Source organism: Lepisosteus platostomus, chromosome 1, assembly GCF_059453375.1.
Source record: "Lepisosteus platostomus isolate fLepPlt1 chromosome 1, fLepPlt1.hap1, whole genome shotgun sequence".
Classification (NCBI taxonomy): Eukaryota; Metazoa; Chordata; class Actinopteri; order Semionotiformes; family Lepisosteidae; genus Lepisosteus; species Lepisosteus platostomus.
Genome location: NC_142611.1, coordinates 19,647,869 through 19,673,777, shown reverse-complemented (window position 1 = coordinate 19,673,777; position 25,909 = coordinate 19,647,869). Strand labels below are relative to the sequence as shown.

The following is a 25,909-nucleotide window of genomic DNA, read 5'->3' as shown; positions in this document are numbered from 1 at the left end:
GTGTTGTTACAGATCCCAGCAAAAAGGTGTCAGAAAAATCAAAGTGAGAGTATTGTAGAGTGCTCACCACGAGTGAATTGTGTAATACACAACCAGATATCTCCTGTCCTGAGACAACACCTGGTCAACCAGCCAGAGAGTTTGCAGCAGGTTCACCTTCATGTTCATGGAAAACAATCACCCTTTACCACAGATAAATTCCAGGTAAATTCCTGGCTTATAAGAATGTCCTACACCGATCTAACAGGCTTAAAGAACTGAACATCAGGCTTAAGCAGAAAAGCAGATCTGTTTCAAGTAAAATATTCAGACAGTGACATCCATTGTCCTTTGTTTCTAGAATAAATGAGTATGAGGGAATCCTAAGGAAATTCTGGTTTTAATGGCATTTTGTTTTTCAATGAGATAATTAATTAAACAACATCAATGTTTTAAAAAAGCAGATGAACACATTATCCCAGTTCTCTTCAGGCTCACATCTCCATAATAAAAAATGAATACACTTCTTCACTTGAATTTTTTTAGTTCTGTTCATCTCTCTATGCCTTTAGGCATAGATATACTGAGATAAACAGCATGATAAAATTAATACGGAAAAGAATGTGACCATATATTAAATTCTCTGCTCTGCAGTGTGATGAAATTTTATTTCTACTCCTAGGTTCTGAGATTGTTTTGGTTTAATATTGATACTGTAGAATGGACATTAAAGAAATTGAAAAAAGTCATATATACAGATATGATTTATACTGGTGTTCCCCTTAGATACTGCAGATTACATTTTGAACCTATAAGTATGTAATCAAATACAAATTGGTTATTAGTGGAAAGATTTTTTCTCTTAAGATAAACATTTTCCATAATCATAAATGCCTTTACAATGCAGCGAGTCCCCTCTCTATTACTTAATAAAACTAATTTTACACTCTTGTTAAGGCAAGATGGTCATTCCTTGTTCTTGAACTTGACACCACAAGACAAGCTTACTACCACCTCTATTTTTTGTACACCTTTGTTTTGTAATGTGGACCTATGATGTCCTGGGGGGGGGGGGGACTAGATTATCTATACATTTAATGCATGATCTGCTGAAAGCCTGGGGCAAAACGCAAAGATTAGCTTCCTCTGTATTTTTTTATGTTAGAGACTTTGTAATAGCTTTTAGCAGCTGTTACGATCTGGAATACAGATTTGAATGTTATGGATTAGGAAATTCCCTTGAGCAATAATGTAACATTGTAGATCTGGGTTCCAAAAATACCAATCATGAAATGAGTCACTTAATTATTTTTCACTATGTACACACTACCATAAGATGCTCGTTCCTAGTCTGTTTTGGGAAAAGGTGTCTTCTTCTTTGTCGATTATTCAGAACAAGGGCAGGCCTTGCCATCACTGAGAACCTTTAAACGATAAACGATAACGATACCTTAATGGCAGCCTCACACAACAGAAATGAATCTGGGTGGCTGCTCTCCTAAAAAGAAGGTGGGACTGCATTGGTACCCTCCACACTCTCTTGACATGCAGTGCTAGACAAGCCTATCTTGACATTCTTTACATGGAGCTCTCTTCCTGCTTGGATCCACAGTTTAGGGAATGGGATGAGGGGGGCTTGGAATGCAGCTGACAGTCAAAACCTTATTGCATGGCTGTTCTGTCATACCTGTCCGATTTTATTTTATTTTTATTTTGGAGGTCCCAACGATTGCTGGGAATGTTTTGGGGGAGGGGGGGCGTGTGGTATTGTTTGTCTTTTGAAAAATTTAAAACAAATAAAAAATGGTTCACCAGAGAATTCAGAGTATCTCTAAGGAGTTGCAAAGTACACGCAAAGAAAGCACAAGTGGGCCCTTATTAAAATAACAGTAAGGCACTTAAATTCCCATTACTCCTTACAAGGACCTAAGAATACAGGCATTTTTTAATAAAGCAGCCACCTCTGTTGGCTAAAATAAGAAAAAAAAGTGAAATAACTTCCAAATATTCTCCTAATGTCCTGACTGGTTACATTAAACATTTAAGAAGCTAAGGTGAGAGGTGTTTTTTTTTTCTATCTGCTCATTTAAAGAGGTAAGAGGAAAGGAGGAGGTAAGAGGAAGCAGGCCAAAATAGATAGCACTAATGATAGTGCTATTAGTACAAACTATTCTTATCGAAAGCAACTATCAGAAAGGAAAGGTATTATCAGAGATGCAGAAATTGCATTGACTCCCAAAGCCTTAAAAACATTCCTGAAGCAGAAGGGAGAGTAAACAAAAGGGATCCTGAAGTTAATGCATCTCATCCATCCATTGGAGTAATCGTGCCAACATAACTAGATCAATTCCATTAGCTAACTGCATTAGCTTACAGTTATGGGTGCTTACATTGCTTTCAGACAGATAATTCCACGAACATGACCTTCAGATTCCTGCTGTAGTTCATATGTATTGAAATGGGCATCCGGCCTCACAAGGGATCAAGTAGCAAGAGATTTCTTTAAAGAAGAAAGCAGCTAAACCAATTTAATTGCAGCTTCAGGGTGTTTTCACAAGTAGTAATGAGATATAATGTCAAATGTTTTTCTCAACATATATCTATACATTATGTCTAACTGGCAATAGATTATGTTTGACTTTAAATAAAACTCCATTCGATGAGGCTGAAGGCTCCATTTCACTAACAGCAACTATATTGATTTTCTGTCAGTTTTGCCTGCCTTACTGTGTCTAATTTCTATCATGAATGACAGCACCTCAGTTTCATTTTTTTCCTAACACTGAAACTGCGTGACTAAGAATTAAATCAAATCTAATCATGTAGCTTGTACAGTAGCCTCCAAATCCCAAATTCACATCCTTGTTCATTAAAAGCTCATTTAGCAAGAAACTGTAGATGTATATGCAATATTATTCAATACAAATAAATCATGCATTCAAAATCATATTTACAAAGAGAACATCATTCAAAAATAATGACTAATTATGTACAATTAATTGTAAAAATATTACAATATTTCTACATACAATAAAGGTGCTTACCTGGCAGCAGGCTGAGCTTTATTATTCAAATTTGAGCCTGGGTCACTAGATGACTGTGACCAGGATTCTTCAGTTCTGCACCACACAACATGCAAAAACACAACTGGCTTGTAATAACACTATATGTTGGTTTGGAGAGCAAATAAGCACAAAAACACAATCCAGGAACGCAGACAGAAACACAAGCAAGGGTCGTAATTAAGAAGACAAAGGATCCAAGCACAAGGAGAAATCAAAAGGGAAAATCAAAGAGAAACAAGGTCAAACTATGCTAAGAAAGCTAAAACTAGAGACTATGAGTCTTCAGACTTTTTTTAGTCAGTTCCTAGTTTCACAAATCTTCAGAAAGTAAAATAGAAGCTTCTGGAAGTGACTTTGATGGCCTTACATATTAAAGGAGCTAAGAACGCAAAGCACCACTAGAATCACAACATCATGGGGAAAATAGAGAACAGCTTGAACACCTAAGGCAAAACGAAAGATTTATAACCTCAACAACTCTTATGATGGCTTCATGTGAAATTTAGAGTGGATGTTAAAATTGTGCTCCTTATGCACTGTATGAGGCTCTCAAGCACAACTATCTTAAGAGTTAGGACTTAACTGGACTTCTGCTGATTCAGGCCTTTTTCTGAAGATCAGAAAAGGGCACATTTTCTGTGGATCAGATTGCCCAAATCTATTGGAGACTATGAAACTAACATTGCTTTCATTATTCATTATTCTGTTTGCATTATTTAGAAACACAAATTAAATGTAGTTGGTATGCCATTGGGAGATGGGAGGAAACTAGAGCAGACGGAAAAAACTATACACATTTTCACCTCTTTAATAACAGTTTGAGGTTTATTCTAGAAGCATAGTCTAGGCTTCCCTCACTATGTCCTAAAAGTACAAATGCTACCTTAAGTCTAGAACAATGCACACTGCTAAAGGTATGAGCTCTGTTTCTGTATCAATAGTGATGTTAAATTAGTGCTTACCTTTGTCCAACTCACTCTAAACGCAAAAAAATACTTAAATGAGTCCACATCTCATGCCCTTAAACTACCCAATAAACACCCCTAAACACATTACCACGCAGATCTTCAGGAACATTGTTGAGTTTAATTCAGTTCAGTGGAATTCTATCATACTGGCTTGCCGTTTGAAAAAAAAAAACTAAAAGACGGAACTATGGAACTGAATGCAGAAATGGAGAAACAGGAAGCAATGATTTCGGCCATGTTTTGCACTGCCTATATGCTATTCAGGATCTAATCATTATTTCAAGAAAAAAACAAATGTCTATGCGTAACTATTCTACATATGTATAGACTTCTAACCATCTGTTAACAGGAACCTGCATATTCATATGGTAACCCTGATCCTGTCCTGGAAACTTAGAGTGCAAGGACCTACTACACCCTGTAAGGCATGACAGTCCATTCCAGGGGACACACAGAGTCAAGCACACAGGAGCAGTTTAGAGACACCAATTAGCATGGCAAAAAGGAACCTGAAACCCTGAGAAAAGGCTGGGAATACAAGTACCCCAAGAACCTGTGAATACGACGAGAACACGCAAACTCCACACAGAAGGCACCCCAGTCCAGAACTGAACCTGGACCCAAGACAGCAGGGTTGACCACTCTGGAACTATGACGCCTACATACAGTATAGTCACACTCTAAAATGATAAAAACAGAAAAGTTATTAAGACACATTTGATTAGTATGTCCAAAGATTCTAATTTGGTCATAAACATTAGTTTTAACTGTCAGTCTGGTGAATTCAAGTCACTGTTTTTTTTGTGGTGTCACAGCCTGTGGCGGCAAGATTCACTAGATACACTGTATTCCTAACAGGACTGCCATTGGTGGTAGCCTTAAATGTCTTAATAATTTGGTACATCCATAGGAAGTGGTAGATTCAGCTTTTTGTGGATTCTTTTGGAGTCTAATTGTCACATGTGGTGGTCATGAACATCTTCCTGTAGTCTTTAGAGCGCTCTCTGACTTTAACCCTGATGCAGTCTTTTCATTTTTTAAAACCCAGGGAAACAGAAAACTTTCAGAGGTCTCTACATACAGTAGTTACAGAGCTTTCCTTTGTACTTCCATTTTATTTAGAGGGATAATTAGAGGCGTGAAAAAACGCGACCTCTGTGTTTATGTGTTGTGTTTTGAATTTAATGGAATCCCAGTAATTATTTATGGCATGTGTGAGTTTTACTCTTCGCAAAGCTATTACAAATACAGTACATCATTGCTAATTTTTCTTAAGCAAGACACTAATCTGTAGGCTGATTTGTCTCACATCCTGATATACTGGATGATGTTATATGATGAGTTTGAATTAGATATTTAAGGATGTTAGAGATTTAATTTGATAACACTCTCTTGTCTCAGCGCAGAGACAATATCCCAAGAACTATTTAACGGCCTAACTGAGGCAAAGATTTTTTTGGAATTTTGCATCACAATGGATGTTTGCCCTCTGAAGGTCAGTCACTTAAATCCAGAAATAATCTGAAAGAGAGGGACAGCTGTCATTTTAAGAGGCCCAAGATCTTTAATGTCTGCTGCTGCAAAGACAGAGAATGTGTTAATGCAAAATACTTCTTCAAAGAGGCATAATGACTCTGTACTGTCCTTGTTGTGTCAAATGCACATTAACATCACAAGGGCACACTGATCAAATTTACAGCCCTGTAGAGCATGTTAAATAACCTTTATGTTATCAAAGCTTTGGGGGGAAAACCATTAACATTATGGTTTCCTGTCAAGGAAATGTTTTTAATTACATCCAGTAATGTATTCATGGACTAGATAATCAACCTTTCCTAGTCTTTCACCTTGATTTTTGAAAGCATTTTCATATTTTTAGTATGCAGTGCCTCTTTCATAACCCCTGAAGAAATTCAGTATTTCAGATAATATATGAAACAATTTTGATTAACGCTTAAAAAACTTTTTTGCTTATACGTACTGGTGGCCTCACCAGAGCTTCAGTGGGAGACAGAATTCCAGGATGGTTTCTGTGATATTTTGTTTAACATAGCCTGGCTTAATATTCAGCTGGGCACTGAAGGGAAAGCCAAATCAAATCCCAAAGTATTTCTACAGTTACTCGAAAAACACCATAATAAACCATGAGGACTATAACATGCTTTCAGAAAGTGTATCATAAAACAAGTCCATTTGTTAAATACTGACATAGGATTTCTTTTTTCCACTTGATACAGTTTCCAGGATGTGGTTAGCACTGCTACCTCATCAAGCTGGGGACTTGGGTTCAATTTCAGACCTGAGGTGCTATCTGTGTGGAGTTTGTATGTTCCCCCTGTGTTCATGTGGGTTTTTGGCAGATGTTCCAGAGTAATGAAGCCAATTCATAGATGGGGATTATTAGGAGGCCATGATCAGTAAGGACCAATGGGAAATTTGGCCAGGATGCCGGGGTGACACCCCTACTCTTTTCAAGAAACGCATTGAGATTTGTAATGACCAAAGAGATTCAGTACCTCGGTTTAAGTACCATCCGAAGAACGGCTCTTTTTTTTTACAGTATAGTGTCCCCGTCACTATACTGGAGCATTAGGACCCACACAGACCACAGGGTGAGTGCCCCCTACTGGCCCCACTAACAGCTCTTCCGGCGCATCCTTAGCTTTGCCAGGTTTTCCATCAAGGTGCTGGCTCTCTCCCTACTGGCTCCCCTAGCACCTACTAAGCTTGTGAGTTACCAGTTATGAACTGCAGGGTGACACACAGTAGCTGCTGGCCCTAGTAACTTGCATAACAGTTAATAAATGGTGCAAGGCCCTTTTTTCTGTAATCTGTTATAAATCTAAAAGGAAAAAAAACAAACACCTCTGTATAACCGGTATTATGCATAATAACAAAATATATTAAACAAGGTAAGGTTGGCTATGAGTCACTTTGCAGCTGGTCTGCATGCATGCTTGCAGGATTAATATTATTATGAGCCAACTTCTCAACAGCTTCAGCTTGCCTACAGTCTATTACCTCACACAGCACTGCAATCCCGGCCCACCCAGTCAAGCCATGTCTTGACAGACCTGGAAGCAATCCAGACTGTATCCTCATCTTATTTACGGGGATCTTAAATCTACCTGTCACATCAAACACTGTCACATAGATGTCATTCCCTGGTGGCTGCCAACTTAGTCATCGCATAGAGACGATAGATAGACAATAGGAGTTGGGCATGAGGAAGCTATGGGCAGGGAATAGAAAGCAGTCTACGGGATCCACCACTTTCCGTTTAACACTGATTCTCATTGCTGTTGGATAAGGAGGAGCTGTTTCTTAACTTCAACCCATAACTGACTGTTTTCAGAACAGCAGTGGGGAAACTAATGATCACTGTTATGTCCAGGTACAGCTCACAGAACTACTGTATAAGACTTCAAACTTCAAAAAATGTTCACGTGCCCTAAATAACTGCCCACAAAACAATCAGTGTTGCCACACGTAGCCTTGTAATTTAATGAAACGCCAATATTCTGTTTTTCAGGCTATAAATTAAAATTGCTTTCAGTAAGAAGAATGGTTCAATGACACATAAGCAGCTTTAGTTTCCTGTGGTGTGAAACCAAAAGGGGAAAGTTATGGGTAAACATAAGAACTACTATGGGCAGATTTCTCCATTTCCTTCTCCTCACTACTAATTTATTTTTGTGACACTTTTGTCCAAAACAACCTTCTTCACATTTATAAAGCCAAACATTGTAGAAAAACTCAGGGACTGTACCTTAATAAAGGGTAGAACAGAAATACCTACCCAGCATTTTAACCCACAACCTTCCAGTGTCATGTCCAAAGCTTACTCTATAGTGCTGCCTGCTGGGATGGAGAAGGGGCATAACACACAATATAATAAAAGTCAGCAATACATTGGGGCAACAGCAATCATTACTCTTTCAGGAAAAGTTAACATCAAGTGTATTACTAACAAGCAACTGTATGTATGACATGCCACTTTTTTTCATTTCTCCTAGATCGAGATGCCCAATTCAACGTTACAGAACGATGCCAACGACCATTTCTCAGTCCTCCGAACTCGGAAAATCCTTATCATTAGAGCATAAATCACAGATCGGTCAAGAGTGGAAAGGCAGAAGTTAGCAAACCTACTGTCTTTCCCACCTACAGGTATGACTGCATTAGCACAGGTAACTGGAAAAATATGTGGATAACAGATATTTTTTAATTTGGCATAACCCTCGGTAAAGTCATCACTAAACTATTTTGCTCACAGGCTGTGAAGTAATCTTTACAGCTCAGAGGTCATAAAAGTTTAAAGTTTTAAAGTAACAGTAGTTTCTGTGCCCTGCTTGTACTGTGTCATGTCCCCCTTGTGTTGTCTTAATCAATGTCTAGGATGTGCTTTCTATGGCAGCGCCTTCAACACAGCTCCAGCTTCACAGAAGGTCTCAAATTAGGGCTCTTAGAGAACACATAAATCTGCCAAGAGATGTTTTAAATTGGCGCCTCTGTGCGCATGAAAATTACCTTCTCACCACAGCGCTGATTACCCACGGTGTTTCACAAATGCATTACTTGGGGGGCACATTCTTGGAGGCTAGCAGTAATGAGGCACAATTCATATGTATCTGCCACTCCAAAGTGCACCTTCTAAGTGGTCTTGTTACATTTGGTCCCACACAGTATAAAACAGGTCTCTGAATGGGGATTTTGGTAGAGCAGGACCTGAGAGGAAGGTGGGGAGCAGAGGTGGCAGCCTCATTTATATACAGCACCATGGAATTAACTTTCTTCCTTGTTTCTGATGGGGCATAAGGCATTTAAAATTAAGAATAAATGTTAATAAAGGTTAAAACGTTCCATTCTTATTCAAGAGAATATTTATTACTCCAATTGCAATTCAGCATTAGTTTTACAATTCAACTTACATTAAAAAATGCGGCAAAAGTTGTTACATAGGTTGGTATTTGTTCTTTTAATTATCAAAATAAAACATTAGCACACCCTGAGAAAAACACAAGGTTGGGAAAACTGTCTTTTTTTCTTGTTTCATTCAAGTAAACTAGAATTGGTATTACATACATTCAGTGACATAAGATGTTAATCATAATTATTTTTTGTGCCTTCATTATTTGTAAAATGGTGCATAAGCATTTAACTGTGACTGAATTTGGCATGGACCGAAGTTTTATACATACTATTTTTTTATATGTTAAGTTTCATATTATGTTTTATATTTTATTTGCTAACAAATTACAGCTTATATCTAGTAAAATACAAAACAGAATATATTTGTAAAGATTTTTACAGTGAAGAGCCAATATCGCCTATTATAATAAAACAGAAATCATCTAAGTATTTAGACCCTTTTTAATGGGAGTTTCCTAAATTATGTTTAAATAACCTTAAAAAATCTTTAGCAAACTAGATTTTCAACAATTGTAAAACTGTATTTAATAGTTATAACTGTTTGCAATTAATATATAAAAGGATTTGGATATCTTAATTGCTAATGGAAAAGTGCTTTGTTTAAAGTATCACTCAATCATAGGAGTGCCACTGTAGTTTTTATAGGATTTTAATTGCTATGATTTCTCAAACCAAATCTTTTCCAGTTATTACCATATACTTTTATGCTCATTTGGGGAACAAATACAAGATGTTGAACCAAAAACGTCCTTACTTCATTTCATTGAGCTTCAATAATTTCATAACTTCATTGCTTCATTACTTTTTTCTCTTCCCCACTGATAGCTGATAGCAAACAGGAGCATTCTGGCTGCCATGTCATCATCCAGGTGGGGGCTACACAGTGGTGGTGGTAGAGGAGAGTCCTCATTACCAGGAAAGCACTTTGAATGGAGTGTCCAAAAAAGTGTAACTATGGTGATCACAATGACGATTCATTATTATTACTTATTATTGTTGTTGTTATTTTTATGATTGTTATTATTATTCAAGGCATAAGGTGTCTTATCATCATTTTGGGGGTCATGCGATGCAGAGGACAGGAAAATACAGTATACTGTATATGAGCTGCAGTCTCACGCACATAAACCAACATGCAAAACTACATATTTCAAGCTTATCTTAAACTTTACAAGTCTTGTGGAGAATTTAGTCATTCCTTTGCTCCATCAATGAGATTTACTGGAGCCAGGCCAATATGACAAACACTACAAATTCTCTCATTGGACAAGAGTAAAATAGCATGACAGGAGCTTGCTTGTAAAACATGAAATAGAGGAAACTGCTGTGAAACTGGAATTTCTGTTCCATCCCTGACTCACACTGCTTTTCCTCTGCTACAAATTGGCACACTGTTCTCAATTCAGCTTCAGCTTGAAATAGATGTGGTATTTGAAGATACCCCTAAATCATCAGAACATGTTTTTTTTCCTTCACTGACAAAGTTTATAACTTCCTAATAACACATTTTTGCTTGCTGAGAACATAAACTTCCTTCACTCATACAAGTGATATAATAATTGTAATAAATAGTAATATATTACAATATGATGTAGAGTATTGATTGTCAAGAAGTAACACATACATAGAACAACGACACGTTGTATTCAATATGTGTAAATAATATAGCCTAATGAATTTTGGCACATGAATACCTGCTCTCTATGAATTAACCAAAGGCTATTAACCAAAGATACTGGTCTCACTTTCTTATGGTGCCAGCACCTTCCTTACTGATTCAGTGATGCCTACAAACACTGTTCCTGTCTCGTCCTGGAGTTGGCAAAAATGTTGAATTTCTGTTTTGTGTAGATGCACTAAATGGAGTGGAGAAGTGGTTTGGACACCCCTGCTGTTGTACTACTGAACAAGGAATCAGACATCTCTTGGTTTTCCCTATCTGTTTTGGAGATTACTGTATAATACCCGAATTAGGTCCTCTCAGCTTTTGCTGTCCAAAATTACACTCTGGCACTTCCTCAAATCAGAAAATATATATAGTTGCTCTTCTGTGGACTGATTCCAGGACTCCTATGCCTTGTCAAAATAGCTTTTTTGTGATGTGGCACTGTACTTTTTTTATCTGGTTTCAGACTTGTTTCCAAAGAGCATGCACTTGTGGAATTACATTCATGCATGTTTTGTGTAACTCTGAAGACAAGCAGCCGGCTGACCCTGTCGAGTAGGTACTCAGGCTTTCATATTTTAAATTCCTCAACCCCTCTTGATTTATCTGGTAAATTTGTAAAAAGGCAAACAAGTAAATAAATAACATACACACAGCTCAAAAAAACAGGATAAGTTAATTTCACACTAACTGGAAGGAACCAAACATGTAATTTTACAAAAAACATATATTATATGGCAACATGGTGGCGCAGTGGTTAGTATTACTGCCTCACAGCACTGAGGCCCTGGGTCAATTCCAGACCTGGGGTGCCAACTCTGTGGAGTTTGTATGTTCTGTCTGTGTTCACATTAGTTTTCTCCAGGTGCTTCTCCATCCAAAGACTGTGAAAACTAGCCCTGGAGTGAGTGTGTCCAAGTCTGTGCCTGTGAATGCCCTGCCATGGACTGGTATATGCTGGTATAAGTACTGTATATGAGATGGTTGGAGAATGGGTGGATGGATTTTTACATATCAGCTGGCATTGCCAGAACACAGAGACAATCCAAGAAATGCCTCATCATTGGATAAAACTATTTCCTGATGTCAGTGAAAAGACAACAGTTTTTTGGGGGATCCCATTTTCATGGATTTGCATGGTAAAGAAATCCAGTGAATATTCAAATATAACGATGAACAAACATAACCATCCAATTCAAATACTATTTTTTTTCCTTACTAGATTTTTAATTATTTTCCAAGAGCACCCTTTCCTTGAACCATATCAAAACAAAGTTGTACACAATTAAATTCATATACTCTACACCTAAACCCTCTTAACACTCCTCAGTTCCTGTATTAAGCACATTAGGCACAGTACTACACTGGTATAAATGTACACGTAGGCTCAAGCTTGTGGCTCAAGTCCAGCAAAACACCAGTAAGCAACATCCAATAACTTTCTCCAGCAGTCAACAAGTTCTCTTGATTTTTCTTTCTATACTACACATCCCAAATCTTTAACTATATTTTTCAGTGAATATAATAAATGTGGGTATGAACAAGATATTAGTTGCTTTAATGAACAGGGAGTGCTGATGAAAATAACAACATGAAAGAAGCCCAGATCTTTTAACTACATACTCAATTCAAACGCAGAGAATTGCTTTCCAGTGTCACCTACAACTCACTCCCTTTCTATTAATCCACATCTCATTTCTAAATTACTGCTTGGGATGTTTATTTTGATATGCATAATTTTAGCGAAACACATCTCAGCCAGTAATGCTTGGCAAGAGCTGTGAAGGTGAGCACTTTGCTAGTTTAATCTTTAGAATATTAGTTTTCTGTTTAAAACCTTAAAATACTAGTTTAGAGACACTTCCATTTCTCCTGTCAACCTGTTTGATCCCATTTAATCTCAGAGAATACAAAGAATGGTGCTGTGCAATAAGCAAAGTGTTGGTGTTGCTGTTATAGGATTATAAGCACATAAGCATCACCATATTCAGTATGTGTGGAGTATAGAGCATAGAGTTTGATGTTTATACATGTTAACCTTGATCTTTAAATATAATTACTTAGTTTTGTGGTTTTGAAGTACAGTATCTGCAACTGTATGTAAAAATACCAATATCACAAAATAGAAAAACAGGTAATCAAAGAATACAATGCATGAGATCTATAACCTTAGGCATTACTGTTACAGGCACCTCAGTGTCCTTCCTATCTTTAAAATACAGTATTGCCAATACACTGCAAGAGGATGAATCCTCAGACTGCAAATAATAAAAAATACGATTCCACCTGCTGTATCACAGATTTCGGGTGTTGTAGTTAAAGAATGGCCTGAAGTCAGTGCCTTCCAATTTACAGCTCTAATGCAGCACAATTTACTCACTCTGAAGTTCAAGGGTTTATTTGCTCTGGGTTCAGTTACCATGGAGGAAGTCTCCATTCTGGGACTTTGATACAGTACACAAATCATAAATACAATATTTTGCATTTTCTGTGGAAGAGATTTGTTTCACTGTCATTTCATCGTGCAAGAAAGACTTCAAAACCAACACTTACTTAGAAGTAAATATGATAACAATAGTGTCAGGAATTTGAAGGAATTTGTTTTTCTCTGTTCCTCCTACAAACGAAAGACACAAAACAAGGAAGTTTGTTTCCTGGTTTCACAATCAAGACTCTGAAATGTATATCCAATAACTATTTGTTACAATGTTTCCCAGAACCCAAAATTGAAAACAGATCTTGTTCTTATATAGAGCATGTCAGATGTTTCAGTTTCCAATGATTTGACAATACAAAAAGTATTGTGCCATTGTAAAATTAACAAGGAAAAAGTACATTGTTTTATTTTCATTTCTTCAAATTTAAAATATTTACAAATACTACGTCAAAATGACCATCTGAATAGATTGTCTGTATTCATGATCAAGGTGATGCTAGAGGGTTTGTTTTTCTTACGTGGTATTCAAGTATGCTTTAGTCTTCTTTACAATTTCCATATTGTTTAAAGTATTATTTTATTAAATACTAATATTTTATTTAAAATCTTTTCACATTTTCATTTTCATTTCCATTTCATTTTCACCACGGGGCAATGGCACTGTGGCTAAGGATCTGCGTCTGTGGCTGGAAGGCTGCTGGTTCGTATTCCACGATGTGAAGTGGCCCTTCTTGCTCACTAGTTACCGTAATGACTAATGTAATGTGATGTACAAGCTAATAAGTATAGGTTGCGCAGCACACATTTTGCTACAGAAATGTTCCAATGCCATCTGCATGCAGAGTTAATTAGTAGTACTTGTTGGCAAAACCATCTCGAAACCAAAAGCAATATTTCTAATGGATTAAAGGAGATGTATTCACAAGCTCATTTGTTTACAAAGTGATAAGGCCACAACACCTTGCAAGTTTTGTTGTCTGGTTCTGAATTGCTTACTTTTATTGCGGTTTGAAATGCACTCATCGATGCTGATCCTTTTTAACCCTGAAATATGAATATAGCATTGCAGTTCCTCTTTAAACCAAGGTCCCACTGTGAATGAAGTGAGCCCCTTCATATATGTAAAGCATTTGGGATCCTTTGGGATGAAAAGAATCACATATATGCAAGAAATTATTATTTAAAGGCAGATACAGCATGGATGACAGGAGTCTCTAAATAGTATTAAAGGAATTAGTGTTTCCAAACACCTTGAAAAAAGAGCAAGTGATGGAATATGTTTGAATGCTTAAATAAACTGCACAAACACAGCCTTGATGGACAATCACCATAAATCATTATGTGAACTATGTTACCTGACTTGCCAGCCAACATTTTACAAAAGAGGAGGAAAGTCAAAGAAAGCTCAGATACGTGTTTGCACCTCTTGCAATAACACAGCCATGATAAGGGGATTGTTTATGACTCAAGATAAATGAAAAGCCCAGATTTGAACAATGCACAGAATTACAGTGGCCTCCTTATCTACACTGAAACTCAAAATCAAAAGAGTGAGCAAACAAGACAGTCATAATGCATCCATTGAAGCTAAATCCTTTTTCAGGCATTTAAATCAGTTGTAAACTTTTTTTTTGTTGCGATCGTTCTTCTGAAAACAGAATTAAGGACCCATTTTAGTTTTTTTCTGATCATAGATCTCCAATATAGGCTTCTTCTCAGTATTGAATTTTGAAAAACTACAGCTTATTTATACCCAGTACTGTGTCGTTTGAGGGCTGACCAAGACTTAGGAAAAAACATATTTCTCCTTTACAGAAAAAAACTGCATGGGCTACTCACTTTAAAATTCTCTTGTTGACCTACCAGACACTGAATACTCTATCTCCTGTGTATCTTCCAAAGTTACTATCCACTCACATCCTCACATTCACTCACTTCCTTGCACTGGTTCTAGGCTCCATGACGATCCAAGGACTTCACATCATACATTAGAGGACAGAGATTTTTCAGCTGTAGTCCCTCATCTTTGGAATATTCTACCTGCCCACAGAAAAAATGCAGCCTCTGCCGATATTTTTAAATTTTGCCAAAACTTTATTTTCAAAAGGCCTTGAATTCAAAATCAATTTCTGTCTTTTAATTCTGTATTTACTTGTTTTTGTGTGTTTATTTTCTATACTTTTTATATGCATCACTTAGGTACCTTAAGAACGCCCTGGACTGAAGGGTGCTATGTTAGAATAAAACTGATTGATTTTCTTTTTTCCAAAAAAAATGTTTTTTTTTAATTAAATGAGTACATCACTGCCTACCTCTGCTTGCAGTATCTGTATTATTACAGCGTACCTTACACCCGAAAAACCCTCCACAGCCGAAACGTTGCGTTTTCTTTCTTCTCTTTCAGCATGTAATAAACCAATTACTTGTTCCAGTATTACAGCATATGTTCTTTTTCTTTCTATCACAATAAACTTTATTTCCAAAACAACATCTCACAATAGAAAACATTCTCACAATCGTAAACATTCTAACAAATTATCAAAGTAACATTGCAATAAAACAAAACATTCCAAAAGAGATGATTGTCCATTATCAATCAGTGCAAGTGGATGATGGCATCGGATTTACGCATTGAAAGAGTCCCTCCAAGCCTTACCACTTGCTTTTGGCCATTTCCCTGTCCCATTATACAGTATGTCAAAATACTGACAGGGGGGTTTCAGCTAGCAAGAGTCCTGCAGGAAAGAACTCCATTTACCTTCCATCCATGTTTCATTAACTGTTTAGACAGAGTCATAATGAGCCAGAGCCTACCACAGCCCATCACAAGACACACACTCACACATAAAGTACATCCAAAAGACAATTCAGAGGTACAAGTGAACCTAGACAGTTGTCCAACTGTAAGAGGAAACTGGAGCACATCCTGAAAACTCACCAGGCCACATAAAGAACATGCACACCACACACAGAAGGTACCTTAGTTCAGAACTGAACTTATGATTAGGCAGAAGCATTAAGAAATCACACTACCATGATGCCCTCCATTCATTTGGATTTTGTACTTAATGTTCGAAGTGAGAAAATGCTTTCCCTTGGTATGTAAATCTAATTTCATATGGCATGCTTACTGTTGACAGAACACTTTTTCTTGTCTTCAGGGCAAAGCCTATGCCTTTCAAACAATCAATGAATAGGCCGCTTAAATTATGTAAATTAAAGAGAAGTAAACTTTGAAGCACTTAATTTGCAAGACAGAAGCTTGCCATAGCTAGAGACAAATGTATCTGACTCTCCTTCATAAACTCCACGAAATAGGGAAAATGGAGTGTAATTAAGATTAAATCACTTTCTTGTGTTACTTTTTCAATGAAAAAAAAACTGCTCAAAGGTATTCTAAATAATGACATAGCTTACAATTCATATTCATATATTTGGCATTTAAGTATGGTCACAACCCACCAATTGTTCAGTTTAATTGGACACATACGACTCAATAATAACAAATGTTGGAGTTTATTTCCAAGAGACAGAAAATTGTGTTAACCACAAAATATCTCTCTCAATACAAAATACAAAAATCCCCCAAAGCAACAATCTATTTAAAAAGTCACTGAAAGTTGGCAGTCCTATATTCCCAGGTAGAGCAAAATCAGATGCCGAGATACACAAGTGACCTACACAGGTATAACCAGGACTCAATCCTGATGTGGAATGCCAAGCAAAATATCAGTCACGTAAAGACGACTTGTATGAGCATTATATAAGAGTTCTAGACAGACAGAAAAACTGAACAGAATATAGAGGAGCCATACAGTAAAAAGTTCATTTATAAGTACAGAGGTAAGTGTTGGGTGCTTCTGTTATCTCTTCAGGAACAGGAAATCTTAAATACCAGAACATAGAAGCAACTGATAGCGACTGAAATGTTGGAATGTACTGTAGCATATGGTCAGACTTAGCATATCTGCTATATAAAAAAAACAGATTTTTTAAAGAAAAAGGACAAAGACAGGCTATCCAACTTGAATCCAGCTGTAGTATTGGGGGTGGATTTGAAGAAAACAGTGCTTGCCATAAATCTTATCAATCTGATAGCTGCTGTATCCAAGAATAAGGAAAAACATTACAGGGCAGCTCCTACAAATACAATATCTAGACCATGTATACCACATGTGTATGGGGCAGTTTAGAGGGTAAAACAAAAACCAAAAAAGAGGAAAAAAGCCAAAATTAAACAGAATTAAAGAATTAAAGATAAGAGATAAAAAATGTGGATGGCATGACCAATAGTAGCATGGGCCTTGGGTTCAATTTCAGACCTGGGTTGCCATCTGTGTGGAGTTTATATGTTCTCCCCGAGTCCACTCCAGTTTTTTCCACAATCCAAAACATATATCGGCAGGTTAATTGGTTTCTGGGAAAACTAGAAATGGTGTGAGTGTGTGTGTCTGAGTCTGTGTGTGTGTCCTGCAATGGACTGGCATGCCATCCAGGGTGTACCGTGCCTTGCATCTGTTGCTGGCCAGGATAGTCTCCTAACCCCCTAACCCTGAATTGAGAGAAGCAGTTAAAAATTGATGGATGGGTGTGGACAAACAGGAATAAACTGAATAAACACGTAAGCCTTTAGTCTAGATTTAAAAGCTGTAAATGAGTTCCCAGTTCTCCGACTGGTGGGTTCCAGTGAGTTCCAGAGTAGTGGTACAAGGTGGCTTGAAGCATGTTCCCTGAGATGCTTGGATCTATAACAAGAAACTAATTAAAAGATGTGTCTTAACACATTGCAGAGCCCTGCTTGGTACATAGGGAGTAATGAGAGATGGTGAGAATCAAGGGGACTTGGTGTACAGGCCTTTAAATGTTAAGAGTAAACTTTCAAACTGAAGGTGCTGATGGGTAATGGGGAGCCAGTGACCATGTGTTAAAACTGGGGTGGTGTAGTAATAGATGCCCAAAGAGAAAACAAAAAGTACCGAAATTATGTGAATACTTTTGTCTATGCATTACATCTGTCGTTTATATAATACACCATTCTGTTTTTTAAAATACCCATAAGAATGTGATTACATATTTATAATACTGCATTCTATACAGAAAATGTAAATAGATCAAAACCTTTTGTCTTTGCCTTTAAAAGAAGTAGAACAGCATACAAAGTGTTTGAATTGAATGTTTTCTGTGGTCCAGAGCCCATGAACTCTGTGTGAATCAACTCACACTTTTTGTCAAACCAGCACACCATGTTACTGAAATCATCTTGTAAAACTCTCAATTTACTACTGTCACGTACATATACCTCCTGCAGAACACTTCAGTTTTGCTTTTTAACCTCTCACCAGACCCCATTAGCTGTAAGTGGATGAACATGATCATCACCAAAGTACTTTAACTGCATGCTATGCCATCCTATCCTACTGAAACAATAAAACACTGTGAAGAATGACACCTGGATGGTGACATAATGACTTCTTTATTCTGCATTCAGTATTCTGTACAATACTGGGGGAAGTGCTTGAATCTAAGCAATAAAGCATTGTACTGTTGAACCCCAAGCTACTTTAGTGTTGCACTTCTCAAAAGAGCAAAATAACATCATTCTCAAAGCCTGACTTATTTCACTAAATCAGCGGATTTCTTTTTTGTTTTTAACACATTCAGCAAGCAGTTTCATGGTATATTTCACATGAACCCAAGCTATCAGCATTAGCACCTTCAAGATTGGTCTCGTCAGATCTCATAAACTAAGCGCAGCCTAGTTACTACTGAGATGTAAGAGTTACAAGGAAAACCAGGTTGCCACTGTGACATCTTCCATTCTTCCTAATTGATGCCAAAGATTATAGGAGATGCCATCCTTTCCACAAGACATAAACCAAGATTCTAACTACTTTGTTATTAAAGATCCCAAAAAAGTGTTCATAAAATCTAGCTTAAATCTTGGATGTCCTGGCTAAATTCTATTTTGAGCAAGTACAGTGTGGTTCTCTCTTAAACTGTTAAAGTAATTTATCATTTATTCACCTGATATGCTACTGTGGGGCTGCTGGAGAGTACTATCTGATGTGTGTCACCCTGCTAACATAACATATAACATATGTACACTTCTATGGGGAAAGTGTTTTGGAAGTGCTACCTAAGTTAAAGGAATGATTTATTCTTATGATCATTATAATCAATGACACAATCAGGTTTAAGTTAAGTTACTTTGAGACTTAGCTCATACTTTCTCATGTTTCAAAACTACACTGAAAACAATCAGCAAAGACACTAGAAATAAGAGAGTGCATTTTAAGTTAAGTCCCTGTTGATGGGAAGCAGTAACATAACAAATGCTGCCCCAGCATGCTTGACAGTAAGGATTGTGCTGACTGAGTGATGTGCTGTGTTGGGTTTGGACCTGACATGACACGGCTTAGGGTTTAAACCTCAAAGTTCCTATTTTTTTCTGTCTGCCTACAAAAGCTTTCGCCACATGCTTGCAACATCACTTACATGCTTTGTGGCAATCTTCATGCAGGATTTTCCACTCTGCCAAACAGTGTAGCTTTGAGGAGTGACTGAGATATTGTTGATTTATGAACTTTTTCTCCCATCTCAGTTACTGAACTAAGCAGGTCTTTAAAAGTCACCAGTGGCCTCACAGTTGCATCCCTCACTAGTGTCCTTGCCTGGCTGGTCAGGCTGTATTGCTGTCTCAATTTTCATTTGAGACAGCAAGACCAAGACGGTGTGGGATGAAATTATCCACATTCCACTTCCTAAAGATTGACTTCTATTCCCTCAAAGGGATACCAATGCCTTTATTTTTTATACCTTTCCCCTAATCTGTGCCTTTCAAAGATTTTAGGAAAGATCCTTGGTCTTCAAGGTTGAATCTTTGTTTGACTTCCCACTGGTGAGGGATCTAATGTATAGAAACAGGTTTATTTACTCTGAAATCACTATTTGTGAAACACTATTACTGCACACAGATTGAGTCTATTCAATGAATTGTGCAACTTGTCAAAGAAATGTGCACCAGAACTAATTTTGGTTTGCCATAGCAAAGGGAAAGAATAGTTATGCAATCAACATGTTGTAGATTTGGTTTTCTTTGCAGTTTTTGCTGACATTTATCAGCTCACATCTCTCAGTCATAAAAGTGGTTAGTGCATTCAGGTTTTGATTAAAAACATTCAATTTAAAAGTGCGTATTATGCACTAAATGTATAATTCAGTAAAATAATTGAAAGTATGTGAATACTTCTACTAGGCCCTCAAAACACAAGGACCACCAACAATGCATTTTCACAATTGTTTTCAAAACAATTTCCAGTATGCAAAAAAACAAAATAGTTTGTTTTCTTTTATAATTTTCTTAAGGGTAAATTTACAAAATATTTTCCTTGCACGTGGCATATTCGTTTTCTTTTGAGTTGTAAAATATTTACTTATTTATTTGCCACATCTGGCATTTTTAAAGGAAATACTAGCTAGTATTAAAGTTTTCCACTTTTTTCAATCATATAATCGGTTAATGAAAATGGTGTATAGATTACACTTTTATATCGGCAATATAAAGACACTTGGCAATATGGGCATGGAATGAAAGTTACAGAAATAGCATCTTTGATAAATTTCCTGCCTAAATTACATTGAAATTTATCATTTTAAATTATATCCTTCTGCTTCATCAACCTATAGAGATGGCTGAAAATTAAGATAAAAAACGTTTTTTAAGTTCACGCGATTAGGTGTTTCTTAAACAATATTATCCTTTTACAGAATCTGTAGCTAATCTACAGCCAATATTATTACAATATAAGATGGTGATAACTAACCGAGAAAGCTCTCTGATTCAGTTTTTCCAGATCCTACTGTCAGGACTAAAGCAGGATACACTTCAGATCTCATAAAATGGAACAGAAAATGCCTTCCTATGCACAGATCAGAAATGGTTGCCAATTACTGAACACCGACATTAATCTTGTGGAAGTGTGTGATAACTTTGGGTGTGGATGTCAAACATTACCTCAACAAAACAGCCAACTTGAAAATGAATGATGCACACAAAACAAACCTACAGTGTTAATCACAGTAAATGAGCTGTAAGAAAAGTTGAGGTTACCTGCCCACTACATATACATTACATTCTTTAAAAACTGTAGCTTTCATTTGGACATATTAATAAAATCATTTATAATAATAACTTAGGAGAAAAAACTATAATAGGAACGATTATACATCATCCACTGGTTGAAGACATAAATGAATGTATCAGTTTTTAAAACAATGAAAGGCTAAAAAGCTAAAAAAATAAAAACGTTGCCAAAGGCCTTTCTCTGAGAGCTCAGCCATGGAGCAACCATAACAAACCAAAGGACACCTTAAAGCTTAGGAATGTAGTTCAAATGAATATTTACATGCTTTTATACACTTAAATACACTGCATCCATAAAAGTTTAAAGATTCATTTCAGCTACTTGTTTGACTATCAGGAAAAATCTAAATGTTTGCAAGTGTTCTAAAAGTATTTTTCTATAATGTGTCAATCAGCTTGCTTTTACATCTTTTTTGTTTTGTCAGTCACCACCCCAAGACCACTTCACCTACTTCAATGTCTCCCAGTTCCATGGCAGCTATTCTCACAGGGCTTATCCTGTCCCGTACTGCTTGGTTTTCTTTTAAACATCAATCATCATCAATTCGAAAATTTAAAAAAAAATGTATAAAGAAGCATTTTATAGTGGAATGTAAAACCTGGCAATGTAACTGTCCACAAAGTTGTAAATTGATAGTTTCCTTATTGTTTATCTCAACGCTCGATTGGCTTGCCTGAGGCAGCAGACAGTCTTTCAGTTTTACAAACTATTCTCTAGAAAAGAGCATGAAAGATCACACTGAAAGATCTGTTAATTCCAGGATATACTGAGCAGGACAGCATTGACTAACCAGTTTAACATTACATGCCATCAAGCTTCCTAAGTGAGAGAGGAACAGTTTTAAATGGAGCTGCCAAAACCAGGTTCTATACAAAATTATCTATTCATGGGTCTATCAGTCTATACATTTACTATAGTTACTGCTCTCCATCTACAATTTCATGGGAATTCAGTTGCCAAACAAATTTAATCAGAGACTGTTTCCTGGCCAAAACAATCCCTGGGATAAATCTCCTGGGACTTGTAAGAAATAAACTAAAAACAGACAATACTATAGTATTACTAGACTTGATCACTGATTTAGCTTCATGGTGATATTTCCCACATTTTGAAACAGCCACACAGGAGCAGACATAAATCACTGAAATGTATTAAAAATGTAAAAAGAGGAAACAAACTTAGGATCATGAATGTATCAGATTTAACACACCAGCAGGCCCTTTGAAATGTCAATCCTGTGCCCTAGTGTCTTTACAGATAAGCACCAACACCGTAGACTCTAACAGTAATTCTCCAGTCAGTTCTTTGAATCTTTCAAATTTCTAGCTTGGTTAAATCAAGATACAAAATTAGCCACCGAGACCCAGGACTCAGTATTTTTTTTCTTAGAACTAAAAACTAAACTGAAAACTAAACTGGCTCCTGACAACAACTGGATTCAAAACAGACATGAATGAAACTATAAAGAGTATTTAAAAAAGAAACTGACTGTGACAGAAGAAGTGCTTGTCAGTAAGCCTTGCTGAATAAAAGCAAGGAATATACTGCTGGCCACATCATGCTTAAAACTATTACATTCTATTTAATTCTGCAAAGAGACCCTCCAGAAATAACAACCACCTTGTTCACACTCTAAGTTTCCCACCAGCATGTACATTTGCTTTGATGTTATGAAAGTGTTTAGTTATCACACACTATGATTCAACTTTTGTCACCTGTACTGAGGCATGCAACAGCTGTCCCTAGTACCTGGGACTCTGACTATGAGTTCCCTTAACTGCATGCAGATCCCCCGTCATGGACACACAAATCCATTAAGGTCATAGAGATTAAAAGGCCTTTAACTAGAAATAATAAAATAATGTTTCCTTTTTTGACAGAAGTATAAACTCTGCTTGTTTCAATTCCATTGAAACCTTAGGTGCACTTCATAAGACAGAAACGCTTCCTTCACGGAGCGGCTTAGCAGTATTCCTGATCACAGACCGCTCTAAGCCTTCTCTGGAAGCGCTTTCAAAGTTAACTTATCTGTTGACTGTACAACACATGACGAAAAGGGAATTGCATATTCAGATTTCCACTCACAAAAAGGTTCTCTTTAATCAAGAGGCTACTGCACAACTACTTTCAAAACAATTAATATGGACAAGGTATTGGATATAAATTAAACTCTAACACCCCTGCGGGAGGCTGATCCTATGCATTAGTAATACTTTCTGTCTCTGTGCCCTGGCCCAGGTCAGGGTCAATGTGTTGTGCAGTTTCAGAGCGTATTGTGGAGACCTGTGAACCTCGCACAAAGAGTAACCAGAGCCCTGTGTAATTACTATTGAAACCGATGCGCGAAAATGGGGCGACGGACACGGTCCGGGTCCACTCACACACACAGCCCGCATGCACCTAATAACCCTCGAGAGGGGTGAGAGAGCTCCGCTGTCATCCCGAGTTTATAAACCAGCAAATCCCCCCCAAAAACGGGCATCACTTTCAAGGGGACACCGGAGAAGTGCCACAGAGACTAAGACAAAAACAAACCCAAGCGTGTATTTGCAACCACCGCCGGCATAACTGGATTATGATCCTCAATTCAAACCTACATAATATATTTTTGTCCTGTCAGAATGAAAGGGTGGGAAGTTTGTGTACGTAATAGGACCCAAGATAACCACGCTTCATTGCCTTTCCCCCAAAGAATCATATTCTTAGAAAGGGAGTTTGAACGATTAACGTAGATTCTACATGCATGTTTTGTTAGCCTTAACAGAGGCTTTTTTTTGCTAATCTGTCATACAATTACAATTTGTAGATCACGCATGCCACCTTTAAAAATAAATAGAATAGGCTTTGCTAATGTTTTAATTTAGATACTGTCGTTTTAAACACTCGTAACTATCAGATTTATTTTTGCTTTTGTAGCAAGAAGTGTTATTTTGCTTCTTACCTTTGTGATGGTCATAAAGGATGTCTCCAGGTGACAAGGATTTCCGAGTAAAGTGCAAACAGCAGCAGTATGGCTTGGAAACAGAAATGGGGGACTCGCACAGTGCAGAAAGTCTTAGTTCTTCTGGGTGCTAAGGTATCCAGCAGACGTTTTATATGTCAGTGGTATAATGTTCATTCATAAATCATGACAAGCTGATTGCACGAGTCTGACAACGGATAAAAAAAGGAAACCAGAAAACGCCGAACTAGACGTGCCCCATCCACGCACCGCAGTGGCTCAAAAACTAGGCAGGCGCGGCATTGTGTGATGGGAGGAGAGACAGAGGGAGGGGCACAGTGAAGCAGCAGGACAAAAAACGTAGAAAAATGGGCAGATTTTCTTTGTGTCCCGTGGTAGTGAGTAAGAATGTGGTTGTAGGGCTCCCTGTCAGGATGGTAAACCTTCGGCTTTAAGATTTGCATTACTATTTAAAAATCCTTGAAGGTCTGACGTATGCAGAACAGTGCCTGCTAGCCGGAGCTGCAGTTACAGAATAGACCGCATTAAGACTGTATCAGCATGTAGTACGTTTATTATTATTTGTAAAACAAGGTAATATTGAGATTCATCTATTTGAAAGCTACTATATCTGTATCGACAACTGTTCCACAAGTAAAGCATACAGCTACACTTCTACAGTGGTTTTCGTTATCACTGCAAAAATCACATGGTTGTTTTTTTTAAACATTCTGGTATAAAATATTGTAAATACATGGACATGATTTACAGATTAATAGCAGATCCATCCACAATGACGTAGAATATTTTAATCCCTTGATGAGAACAGGTTAAACCGATATAGTAACAGATGCATATTACACAGATAGCAAACTAGTGAACCTTCCAGTGTGGAGTATACGATTGGTTAAAGCAGTGATGGAGGGCAGATTCATGTTCATAAACTGCACATAATCCTCTAGATCAGAGATAAACGAAGTATTTACTGAAGGTAATTCCTGTATATGGGTCAATGCTAGCTAGCTGCCAATAGTAAAAGCTGTATTCAGCTGTATTCTCCTGAACTATAGTGTTCTTCTGGACTACTCATAGTAAATTAAATTTGCTTAAGAGCCAGAACATGCGTGGGAGAATACAACATTCTGCCTTTAAGGTTCAGGGCTGTATACAAGGAAATCTGGTCTTCCTTAGGTGTAATTTGAGAGATTTATTCAAATTCAAAGAGTTTTATTGGAATGGATGTTGAATTACAGTGTTGTCAGAGCAATACGAATTAGCATGACATTTACATCTGGCAGGTGTGGGTATTCCAGGATTAAATTTGCTGTTTTAAAGAAGAATGTCTTCCAAGTACTTGTTCTCTGTCTAGTCTCTGTGTTTCCCTGTAGGCTTCGGAGCACAGCCTGTACTTTCTGGGTAGTGGGGTCTGCTTGTGTTATCCCATTTCTGTGATCAGGCTGTGGTCATTTGGCCTGTACGTCACCTGTGTTTCTACTTGTTGTTTCTTGCCCTGGTTAGATACTCAGTCCAGTAGCATTCTAGACAAATAAACCTCCCTGAGCATTTTTCAACCAAGTCAAAAAACAATTTCAACACCTGGCGTTCTTTGAAATGCTTTGAACTTTTTTTGCTTTCTTATAAAGGGGTTTGTTCCTTATCTCTTAACACCACCCCACATCTCATCAACACCAAAATATAAACACAGGTGTTTTTCATTATTTCTAATACAATTAACAATGTAAATACTCAAAGATAGATTTAGACACGGAATAAATCA

General features: G+C 37.2%; 1 protein-coding gene across 1 annotated transcript in view; it reads right to left on the bottom strand.

Annotated features, from left to right (window-relative positions):
- The window catches only part of coro2aa (coronin 2Aa), a 75,763-nt gene extending 51,334 nt beyond the window's left edge, over positions 1-24,429 (bottom strand). Inside the window, exon 1 of the mRNA XM_088626749.1 lies at positions 24,133-24,429. Coding sequence (XP_088482875.1) covers positions 24,133-24,147 — 15 coding nt within the window. The 5' untranslated portion in view covers positions 24,148-24,429. The remainder of the gene's footprint in view (positions 1-24,132) is intronic.
- Between the last annotated feature and the right edge of the window lie 1,480 nt (positions 24,430-25,909).